The sequence below is a fragment of the Gekko japonicus genome, unplaced genomic scaffold, assembly GCF_001447785.1.
Source record: "Gekko japonicus isolate JY-2015 unplaced genomic scaffold, Gekko_japonicus_V1.1 scaffold2396, whole genome shotgun sequence".
Lineage (NCBI taxonomy): Eukaryota > Metazoa > Chordata > Lepidosauria > Squamata > Gekkonidae > Gekko > Gekko japonicus.
The window spans coordinates 135905-147867 of NW_015176047.1; the positions used below are offsets into that span (position 1 = coordinate 135905).

The 11963-nt window shown below is 43.7% G+C and overlaps 1 protein-coding gene across 1 annotated transcript in view; it reads left to right on the forward strand.

Annotated features, from left to right (window-relative positions):
• Positions 1–1580: 1580 nt before the first annotated feature.
• TDRD5 (tudor domain containing 5) overlaps positions 1581–11963 on the forward strand; it is a 43707-nt gene continuing 33324 nt past the window's right edge. Inside the window, 4 exon segments of the mRNA XM_015426674.1 lie at positions 1581–1812; positions 5374–5808; positions 8457–8713; positions 11625–11717. Of these exon segments, the coding sequence (XP_015282160.1) occupies positions 1581–1812; positions 5374–5808; positions 8457–8713; positions 11625–11717 (1017 nt within the window).

Genomic DNA, 11963 nt, shown 5'->3' on the forward strand with positions numbered 1-11963 from the left:
GCTTAGAGGGAACATTGGTTGTGAGCAATGTTCCTTCTAGGCTGAGTTAGTGTGAGCTAGCTCACAGTTTTTTAGCTTCCGGTTCACACATTTTTGTCCTAGCTCAGGAAGGAGGGCTCCAGAGCAAAGTAATTTATGCAGCCGCCAAATCGCTCGCTCACAACTTTAATGCCAGTTGCTCACAAAGTAAAATTTTGCTCACAAGACTCCACAGCTTAGAGGGGGCATTGGTTGTGAGGGTAAAACGAGGAGAGGGAGAACCCCACGTATGAAATGCTCTTTCTTTATATCAAACAGCATTCTCTCACCTGAGCACCCTTTTTTGTTTATTCCCTGCTTTTTCTTTAGTGGGAGCCCAAACTGCCTTACAGCGTAATTCTCGTGGGTCACTGCTGACTTCTTTATATACTGGAGAAGTAAGCAGTAACTCCTGAAGGCTCCTACCCTGCTACAAATTTTGGTAGTCTAAGTTCCTACAAGACTCTTGCTCTTTTCTGTTGCTGCAGACAGACTAACACAGGTACCCATCCTGATCCAATGTAATTCTCCATTTTATTCTCACAACAGCAATCCTGTGAAATAAATTAGGCTGAAAGAGTGATTGGCCCAAGGTCATCCAGTGAGTTTTTGTGGCGGAAGCGGAATTCATACCTGGGTTTTCCAGATCCTAGTTCAATACTCTAACCCACTACACTCTTAGAGGTCTAGTCTATAGATACTGATGGATGGAGAAGGTTTTTGGTTTTTTTAGTGGGGAAATGATGTTGTTGTTGCAGGGCACCTGTTTGTATTGTGGGCTGGGACAATCTTAATTGAACTGATTTCTAAATTCTGGTTTAGTTGCCCTGGGCTGTTCAGAGGGGGCAGTGATAACAAATGAGCTATTGTATGGTATTCTTTGAAGGAATTAACATTAAAATACATGTGAGCTGTTGAATATACCTTTAGCACTTATATTTATGTGAAAAGATTTACAAGCTGCCTCCCTGTTGAAAGTGCTGGAACAAATGTAGTGAAAGCCAAACAATTATTGTTTCATTGCACAGGGTAGTTTTCATGTAGGCATTCCATTGGTTCCTACACAGGGTCACCTTTTTCTGTTGAAATTGTTGGGTTTTCTATTTTTTGAGTTTGAATGTGCCCTCTTTTGTATAGAAAATGGCCCTCAAAGTGGTTTGCAAAAATAGATATTACCTATGTCAGCTCAGCACAGCACAATAGAGGTGCAGGGGCCTTCCTGATTAGGTGATGGGGCACTGAGGGTGATTCACTTTGGATTCATGAAAATCCTCTGCTTGGGTGTATTCGCTCCACCCAGATCCTAGCTGCTTGGGGTGGAAAGTACCACTTGCTTTAGGGTAGTCTTTCCCCCTGCAACTTCACGCCCATGTTCCTTCACAGGGGCCTGTTACGCAAAGTGTTTGATCACTTTATGGTGCAAATGGTACACTTCCCACTTCAGTTTCAGTACTGTGTCCACCCTTGTCTGTCTTGAGATAGCATTCTTCTTGGGTTATGGTAGATCATATTTCCACCAAAAACCAGTACGTCTTTTTTTGTTTTTCTCTCTTAGTGTAAACATGTCGGATCAAGAGCGCTTGTTGAGCTTGCTGAAGAAAGAAGTGAGGTCATTGCTGATAGCAGCCAAAGGCGGCCTCACCCCTGGCGAGTTAGAGAAAGAATACAGGTCGATGATAGGCGAACAACTTCCATTTCGTGCACTGGGTTACCAATCTACCATGGAACTGGTGATGGACATGCCTGATGTTGTTAAACTGTGCCGTGGAAGAGATGGCAGTGTTGTCCTCAAAGGTGGGTTCAATACTAGTCAGTCAACAGTGAGAGGACTGGCTTGGGACTGTCCATAAATTCCAAGCTGATATTTGACAGATGCACAGGGAGGATTTAAGTTACAAGCTGGTACATAGAACTGAGTATAGGTACAGTTATAATTATGGCCCATGGGTTGACACAAGAAGAAGAAGAAGAAGAAGAAAAGTTCGATTTATACCCTTCACTTGGAGTCTCAGGGTGGCTTACAGTCTCCTTCCCTTCCCCTCCCCACAACAGACATCCTGTGAGGTAGGTGGGGCTGAGAGAGCTCTTCAAGCACTGCTCTTGAGAGAACTGTTTCTGACCCAAAGTCACCCAGCAGGCTTTATACGGAGTAGTCGGGAATCAAACCTGGTTCTCCAGATTGGAGTCCACCTCTCTTAACCACTACAGTTTGGTGTAGTGGTTAAGTGCGCGGACTCTAATCTGAGAGAACCGGCTTTGATTCCCCACTCCTCCACTTGCACCTGCTGGATGACCTTGGGCAAGGCATAGTTCTGATAAGAGCTGTTCTTGAAACAGAACCGTTTCTGTCAGAGCTATCTCAGCCCCACCCACCTCACATAAGGTTGCCAGGTCTGGGTTGGGAAATACCTGGAGACTTTGGGGGTGGAGCCAGGAGAGGGCGGGGTTTGGGGAGGGGAGGGGCCTCAGCAAGGTACAACGCCAGAGAGTCCACCCTTCAAAGCAGCCATTTTCTCCAGGGGAGCTGATCTCTGTCGGCTGGGGATCAGTTGTAAAAGCAGGAGATCCCCAGGCCCCACCTGGAGGTTGGCAACCCTAACCTCACAGGGTGTCTGTTGTGGGGAGGGGAAGGGAAAGGAGTTTGTAAGCCACTCTGAGACTCCTTTGGGAAGTGAAGGGCGGGGTATAAATCCAATCTCTTCTCTTCTTCTTCTACACCAAAATGGGCTCTCCTTTAGACGTTAGAGGTGTGTGCCTTTTTGGATTTGGGGTTTGTTTGTTCTTGTTTTCAGTTAATACTGCTCTAAACTTGTCTGCCTGACTGTAAAGCTCTCAAGGAGTTTGCTTGTGCTGCTGCTTCTGCAGTTCTTCTGTACTACCATTCCACACAGGCACACTCCCTCAACACAGTGGTTTTTTAAAAAACTTTGTATTGTTTATTTTAAACTTACAAAATTAGAACAAACACATATAACAAAATAAGAAAACAAGCAAAGTGTGAAGAACATTAACAGGTTTCAGCCAGAATACAACAATGTATATAACAAAAAATAGAATTATAACTGTTCTTAAACAGATTAATAAAATACCTAGTAGGTATACCTAGTAGGTAAGGCATTGACATAATTTTCAAACGTTGCAACCTAAGTAAAAAATGGAAACCATTTTTCCACAAAGCAGGATTTTTGAAGGGTTTTCTGCATTTAACAGCTGAGAAGCTAACTTGTCCATTACTATGATGTCCCATAGTTCTGAAAACCATTGTTTGAGGATTGGGGTCCTTTCAGTTTTCCATAGTTTTGCAATTAATGTTTTTGCTGCAGTTAATATTAAAGAGGCAAGTTCAGCTTTGTTAGAGCTTTATTAGGAGCCAGTTTGGTGTAGTGGTTAAGTGCGCGGACTCTGATCTGGGGAAATCGGGTTTGATTCCCCACTACACTTGCACCTGGCTGGATGGCCTTGGGCAAGCCATAGTTCTGATAAGAGCTGTTCTTGAAAAAGAGCAGTTTCTGTCAGAGCTCTCTCAGCCTCACCTACCTCACAGTGTATATGTTGTGGGGAGGGGAAGGTAAAGGAGTTTGTAAGCCGCTCGGAGACACCTTTGGGTAGTGAAGGGCGGGGTATAAATCCAATCTCCTCCTCCTCCTCCTCCTCCTCCTCTCAAGGACAGTCCTTGAGAGAGCTCTCTCAGCCCCACCTACCTCACAGGGTGTCTGTTGTGGGGAGGGGAAGACAAAGGAGTTTGTAAGCTGCTCTAAGACACCTTTGGGTAGTGAAGGGAGGGGTATAAATCCAATATCCTCCTCTTCTTCTAAATAAAATGTTCCAATGGTTGAGCAGAATAGATTCTGGAACATTTGGAATTGACAGTCTAGTGATATTTTCCATTATTGGTTTTACTAAATCCGAAAAATATTTCATCTTCAGGCACGACCACCAACAATGGGAAAAAGTTCCCGTCTAGCCGCACCCTTGCCAGCATTTTGGAACTTTCAAGGTCTTAGAATGAAATAGTTTTAGAGGTGTCATATACCACCGTAAAAACAATTTGTAGTTTTGGAGTCTAATATTTAGTGATTTAGTTGTATATAGGCTGGATGACCAAATTTTAGACCATTGATCGTCTGACAAAGTAATTTCAGTCTTTTTGCCATGCTAGTTGTCGTGATGTAGATTTAGTCCAAAGGTCTTGACAAAGTGTTTTATACAATATTGAAATTATGCCTTTGCTTCCTTGTGCATCTTTTTTTAGTAATAGTTCAAATTAGAAAGAGGTCTGTCTGGAAAGCAAGAAGTTTGCTAGCGATCATATGTGAGAGTTCCTGAGATTGGAACCAAGGTATAGGTAAATTTAGAATGTTACCTCTGTCACAATGGTCAACTTCGGACATTCCCTCAACTGGAACTTAACTATAATTTCACTAAACACAGTGTTTTCATGTAAACTATTTTTTAGAATTGCGAAGATAAAAACTGCGGCAAAGAGGATATTTTAATGTAATTTTCGGTGGCTATGATGGGCTTTGTTCTCACCTTACAGAGTATCAGAATTAACATATTTCCTTTGCAGAAGTTGGGGCACCCTGTGCACACCCTGATAATAGAATTTTATATGTGCTTTATTTGAAACTTGGGGCATGACAGCTACCTGAGAGCCACCAGTGCTCCTGCAGTGCTCCTACATGTGAAATGGGATGGAAATTTGAGACCGATTCCGCAAAAGCAGTTGTTCCGCCCTCGGTCTGCCGTTTTCCCCAGTTGCACTGCTCAATTTCACACTATTTGCTGCATGGCCACATTTTGACCCGCATCTCCCCTTGATTTCCCCTATGTCTTCTTGATCCTAAAAAATAAGGGGAAATGGGGGGGGAGATGCGGGTCAAAATGCGGCCGCGCAGCAAATAGTGTGAAATTGAGTAGTACAACTGGGGGAAATGGGAGACCGAGGGCGGAACAACTGCTTTTGCAGAATCGGTCTGAGTGTTTCCTTTCATGCATAGCAACCAACTGTCAGTTGTGAGGGGGTGGGAAGGACTGACCAGAACAGCTGGTATGAAAGCAGGAGCAGCATCAGAAGTGTGGGAGCTCCCCTTTATAAACTTTAATAATTCTGGCGTAAGAGAAGGGAAGACCTTATGATCTGGGCCCTGGGAAAATATTGTGCTTTTAGAATGCAAGCTGGGTTTTTTATTATTATTTTTATTTATTTATTTATTTATTTTATTTCATTTATACTTGTGCAGCACTATTCTATTGTAAGAGAGTGGCAGAAGGAAAGAGGTGGTTGAAAGTCTGCAAAGTGGTCTCCTAATAGTGTACTAACATGCACCTTTAACCTTTCCCCCCTGCTTTCAGCTATTGCAGATGAGTCCACTGTGGGGATTGCAAGCTTGGTTGCCAGACAGAAGGTCAAAGCTAAATCACACCTTCCCAGACTGAGGCAAAAAATCTCTCTCGGATATGCATCTCGCCCTGACTGGCCTCGGCAGACCCAGATGCCTCAACACTTACCTCGGCGTGGCCGTGTCCCCCCAACCCTACCAGCTGTAGTAAAGAGTCAACTGAAGGAACTTTTGAGGTCTTCCCCAGTCCTGCTGTCCGATTTTAACAAAGCCTTTGCTCATCACTTTGGGCGGAACTTTGAATTTCTGCATTACGGATTCTTCTCTTTTTCTGAGGTGCTAAACGTGGCCTCTGATATTATCACAGTCACGCAGACGAGAGCAGGTTCCTTGTTGACCCTAAAAAAGAGCCCCTCGCTTAAGAAAGAACCGGAAAAGCTGCCTCAGTGTAAGACACATTTGCTTAGGTTCAGCTTGGGGGAGAAATGGTTCAGATGGCACCTAATTGGCTTCACCCACTTTGCCCACCCAATAGAACATTTGGCCTCAGATGTTTGTTGTCGTTGCTCTTAATTAAAAGCTTAACCCCGAGATTTTCAAACGGTGGGTCCGGATCCCCAGGGTGTGTGTGTGTGTGTGTGTGGAAATGCAAGAATGTCGCAAGTGCAGGGAATGGTCTGCCACTGTTGAAGGTGAATGGCAATTGTGTAGTGGTCTTCAGAAGACCACACAGAAAGGAGGAGCAGGAGCAATGCGAGAATATTATAGAAAATACCTGCTGTATCCTAGGGGCCCAGAACTGGAAATACTTCTGCCTTCCAGAGGCTTACAGTTGGAGAAGGGAGCTGTTCAGTTCCTGTTGTTAGGGCAATGGGTGCAGGCAGGGCTTTTTTGGTAGAAAAAGCTCAGCAGGAATTAGGCCACACCCCATACCTTCCCTTTGGCTTGCCCGGGCACCCTGTGGCTGTGGGGAGCTCGGGCAAGCCAGCCCTTTAAATGCCTCCCCAATCCTTCCAGGGCTCTCCTGGCCCACCTGACTCGGAGTCGCCGGGGGTGGTGGTCGCTCTCCAGGCCTTCCCTCTGTAGCCACGCACGCAGAGGTTTTGGCTGTAGTGGGCGTGGCCAACTCTGAAGCCAGCCGGAACTCCATTCCTGTGCGTTCCTGCCCCAAAATAGCCCTGGGTAGAGGGTGATTCTGCATCTAGCATTTGCTCCACTATTTAACCAAACCCACAAAATCCCCCTCTGCATTGCATGCCACTTTCACTTTCTTTGATCCTTGTATTTTATCGTACCCTCCACACTGCATGTCAGTTTCACTTCCTTTGATCTTCTCAATTTTATGGTACTGTCTGCATAGATTTATGGCCATTTTATGGCCGTTCAGGGGTGACTCTGCAGTCAGTACAGCGTTGGCCTGTAGTATTTGAATGTGGTTTTGAGCCGCATCTTTTTCTGTTCCAGTGTGGGTTTGGTAAGACAATGGAGCAAATGCTAGATACAGAATGGGAAAATAAATCTATGCAGACAGTACAATAAAATCCAACGATCAAAGAACTCAAAAGTGGCATGGGGTGTGGGAGTAACAATAAAACAATAAAAAATAATCAAAGGAAGTGGAACCAGCATGAAGTGCAGAGGGGAATTTCTGTTCCAAGGTGGGTTTCGTAAAACAATGGAAGGAAAAGCCGATGCAGAATCAGCCAGATGGTCTCTGTTGCCAGGCAAAAGCGTGACAGAGGTGGAGTTTAAAGAAAGTGAATATCACTTTTGTTAACTTTTTCCTTATCACGATGAGTTGGACTGCTGCTTGTATAACTCTCTCTTCAGTCTTTTGCTGTCTGGAAAAACTGGATACTGGAAGTACCATGATAAGTACCACCTTTATGTTTAGGTTTAACGTTACCACAATCTCTTCCAGCCTGTTTTGATTTCCTGACAGTTCCACACTACAGACGATGATTTATGCTGGCTAGATTGAATGCTATTCCATCAGGGGAGCTATTGGGATGGTTAAATAAGGTGCCTTACTCTGAGCAACTGTGCCGATGCAGTTCTGGCCAAATAGACACCCTCCAACACTGTTTACTCGACTTTTATATCCAGGACTCTAGGTGTGAGCTGGATAATTTGAGGTTTGAGGTTTCTTTTAGCAGGGGTGGGTTTTAATATTACATTGGCAGTTGCCAAGTTCTTTTCTCCATTGATAAATATTAAAAATCATTAAATTTTTATATTATATGGACACATGTATTAAATCAAATGTCCTCCTTTCTTTTTTTTTTAGTCTTAATGTGGCACTGTTCAGAGCCGAATTGGCTGTAAGAGCAGTATCATTAAAGTAAAAGTACTGCTTGTTTAAATTATTTCCAGTGGAGAGTTCCCTGAGGTAATTTGCCTAAATAGTATAAAACCATATTGGTTAATTACCTGTGTGAAAATATAAACAATCTGTCTAAAATAATGGCTGCAATAAAATAAAATGAAGACCTAAAATAATGGCTGCAAGTAGTATAGAAGAATAGCGATACTAAGCAGAAAGTACCAGTAGCAAGCCCAAATGGTAAAGTAACAGACGATATGACTGCATCAGTCTAAATGTTAAAACCACAGCATCTGAAAATCTTAAGAACATAGCAATTCAAATCGATAAGGAGTGGCCAGGCAAATTCTACACACTTAACAAAAAAGGAGGGGAGTTCTGAAACCAAAGTGCCACCATAAGGGGAGGCCCTGCCTTTCATGGTTATGCATTCCCTACAGTGAAAGCATTTGAAGCAGGACCTCTGTAGATGACCCTGATCAGGCAGTTTGATACAGGAGCGGGTGGTCCCTTCAGTGGACCATGGAAGGTAACAGTCGGCTGATTCCCCTCTGGGCACAATTTAATTGGAACGTTCAGTACTGGTAATTTAGCCCCAGTTTCATAGCTGATCAAAGAATCAATAAATGTTTAGATTGACAGGCAGCTTCTGCTTGGGGAGGGGTGCACTTAGAAATGTGTGCAAGCACTTCGACATTGTTTTTCTAGGGAAAATAGGAAATGGTGCTGTGGTGTGACTGAAATCCTTTTCTTTCTACGTGTTTAAGTCAAAGTGGTGATTCAACCTAACAATGTGAAGCAGACCCTGCCACCTATTGGGTCAGCTCCTACGGTGGATAGACATTCTCGGGCACCCAGCCAGCCTACCCTGCCACTGGTTAGGTCAGCTCCTACAGTGGATACATGTTCTCCAGCACCCAGCCTTCCTACACAGAACCAAAACCAGACTCCAAGCCAGCAATCTAATACTTCAGTAGTGCAGTCGAAACCAGAGGAAACCCCAGTGGTGAAGTGCGATAAGATGAAGCAGGTAAGTAGCTGAAGTCTTGTGTTCCAAAAGTGGCTAAAGTGCCGGAGCCTTATTTAGAGAGTTAACTGTGGGAATGATTAGAGGCGCTCCTTTTTGCATTGGTTGTCTTACTAAATGCTCCTTTTATGGTGGCAGACAGTGTCATCCAATCACAGCTGACTTACGGCAAACCACTGGGGTTTTCAGAGCAAGAGATGTTCAGAGGTGGTTGGCCATTGCCTGCCTCCACATCAGGACCCCAGTATTCCTTGGAGGTCTCCCATCCGAATGCTAGCCAGGGCCAACCCTGTTTAGCTTCTGAGATCTGACAAGATCTGGCTAGCCTGAGCTATCCAGATCAGAGATAGCGCCGTCCGTAAAAAGAGATTTAAAAGGGAGAAAAATTACCTGGCTAGCCCAATTTAGCAAGCCCGATCTTATCAGATCTCAGAAGCTAAGTAGCGTTGGCCCTGGCAACTACTTGGATGGGAGACCACCAAGGAGGTCCACAGTCATGATGATGCAATGGCAAACTACCTCTGAACGTCTCTTGCCATGAAAACCCTCTGGGGTCCCCCTAAGTCAGTTGGGACTTGATGGAACTTTCCATCCCTAAGCTAAGACGAGAGATTAGAGAATGGCAAATAGCTTGGCCACTTTGACAGTGTAGTCTCCTCGCTGAACCAGTTCAACTGGTACTTGATTCTTCCTGATGCTTTGAAGGTATAAGCTAAGACGAGGGGAAGCGGATCTTCGTGAATCCTCTGTGGGAAGGTCGAAGAGCCAATGGTCAGTGGGATTTGTGTTTTTCTCCATTGGAATTGTCGTCTGGTTTCCTGGAGCAATTTCACACTAGTAGTGTAGTGAGCCAGATCGCAACACAAAGGATTTCAGGAGTTATGCTAAATTGTGCTGGGTTATTTTACCTCCTGTACTTCCAAAGTCTACCAGAAGGTAAGCAAAATTTTTGTGGAAATCGGAGTATTGCTGAATTGGTCTTCAATGATGATGCAATGGCAAACTACCTCTGAACATCTCTTGCCATGAAAATCCTCTGGGGTCCCCCTAAGTCAGGTGGGACTTGATGGAACTTTCCATCCTTAAGCTAAGACAAGAGATTAGAGAATGGCAAATAGCTTGGCTACTTTGACAGTGTAGTCTCCTCTCTGAACCAGTTCAACTGGTACTTGATTCTTCCTGATGTTTTGAAGGTATAATCTAAGATGAGGGGAAGCGGATCTTCGTGAATCCTCTGTGGGAAGGCCGAAGAGCCAATGGTCAGTGGGATTTGTGTTTTCCTCCATTGGATTTGTGTTTTCCTCCATTGGAATTGTCGTCTGGTTTCCTGGAGCAATTTCACACTAGTAGTGTAGTGAGCCAGATCGCAACACAAAGGATTTCAGGAGTTATGCTAAATTGTGCTGGGTTATTTTACCTCCTGTACTTCCAAAGTCTACCAGAAGGTAAGCAAAATTTTTGTGGAAATCGGAGTATTGCTGAATTGGTCTTCAAAAGCCTGCCTAATTTATACAGGAGCAAATAGCTTTCTGTATTGAATTAATGGGTAGATGACCCACTGCTACATCTCTGAATTTTTTCTATAGTGCTTTCTCTTAATATAAAATGTTTTCGTATTTCAGTCTTGGTGACAACAGTTCTGCACGGTAGGCCGGTGTTACATTTCAAATATCAGATACTAGGGGGAGGTAGGGGCTTGAATGAAGAGATAGTGGACCGGTGAATTGTTGCTGAGCTGAATTCTAGACTTTTGACCAGTCTAGGCCAGTAGGGAAGTGTCTAAACAGCTTGTGTGACCTTGAACATCTGAAGAAGTGAGCTGTGACTCACGAAAGCTCATCCCGCAATAAATATTAGTCTTACAGTGACACTGGACTTCTGCTTTATTTTGCTGTGGTAAGCTAATGTGACTGCCCTTCTGGAATTGCCCTTGGGCAGCCCATCTGATGCATCTTCTCAAGTCCACCTCCCACTGTGTGACTTACATGGAAGTTTTCCCAGAGGAAGCTATCACCTTTTGTTGTGATCCTTTGCGAAGCAAGGGACTGTTTCTGCTCCTACCCCCTTCTGTTAGTGCTACGGGTGGGCCAAATACAGAACTGTGAGAGGAGTCCACGGAGGAGCAATTGTGATAATAGAGTCTTGACTTTGTTTATGCTGGTTTGGCTGTGGAGATAGCTGAAGACCAGCTGAGAGGTTGGACTGTGTTGAATGTATCACAGGGTAATAATGGGAAAATCTGCAGTTGTGTATGGTGCACATTACAGGGTATCCACCCTTCAAGACTGTCGTCTTTTTTTTTTTTGCCGTAGAAGATGTTGGAATCTGTTGTAAATCGGCATCATTACCCCTACAACCAAGTACTTTTATAATAGTTACAGGATTCACTGACATAAGATGTGTTGGCCAAGTGATTGGATGCATTCATGGAGTGTAAGTCTTATCAATAATGATTAGCTGTGCCACTAAAATGGAACCTCCATGTACAGGGGCATTGCATTTTTGAATAGTAATGCCAGGGACAGAAGGGGGAAGGTTGTTACAGTAATGCCTTGCCTTTAAGCTTCTGGAAGCATCTGGATAGGCACTTTGGTCTCAGATATTAGTGCTTATACTGTGCATTTGATGTATACAAAATGCTTTCATTACAAACCGGTTTGACTGTGCTCTGAAGCTTCCAATATAAATATTGCACAAACAGTTTCACAGCATAATTGAGATGTATAATTTTGCAAAATGAATGCAGAATTAATGGATTTTAGAGTTCTCTGTCAGTGAGATCTTGTTAATCTTTGCTGTGTATGTAAAGAATTTCTATCTGGCCTTTTGACATGATGCCCTGAAAATGGCTGACGAAACAAAACTGATAAAAATACAAAAATAATAAAATTTAAGTTCAGTTTTGCTCCTCAAGCTGCAGAAACAGATGAAAACGGTACTTGCCCAGAGAGGACCTGGAGGAACAGTCAGCTCAGAACTCAAGGAAAAAATCAAAACAGTAAGTCTTGTGGCTTAAGATTGAAGCACAGCATAAATACATTATTATTAATGCTTCATGAATTTATCCCTCAAATGTTTATTAGCCTGCCTGCCCATACTTCCTTATCGTGGTCATTTTTTGGTACCTCGAAGGCTTTAACTAATTGGGTAGGGTGCGAAATAAAATCTGTTCCAGGTTATTTAAACTTTCTTGGCTGTCTTTCTGAAGAATCTGCATTTTCCTCCTCTCGGTTTTGTTTTGGTAACATCTGGC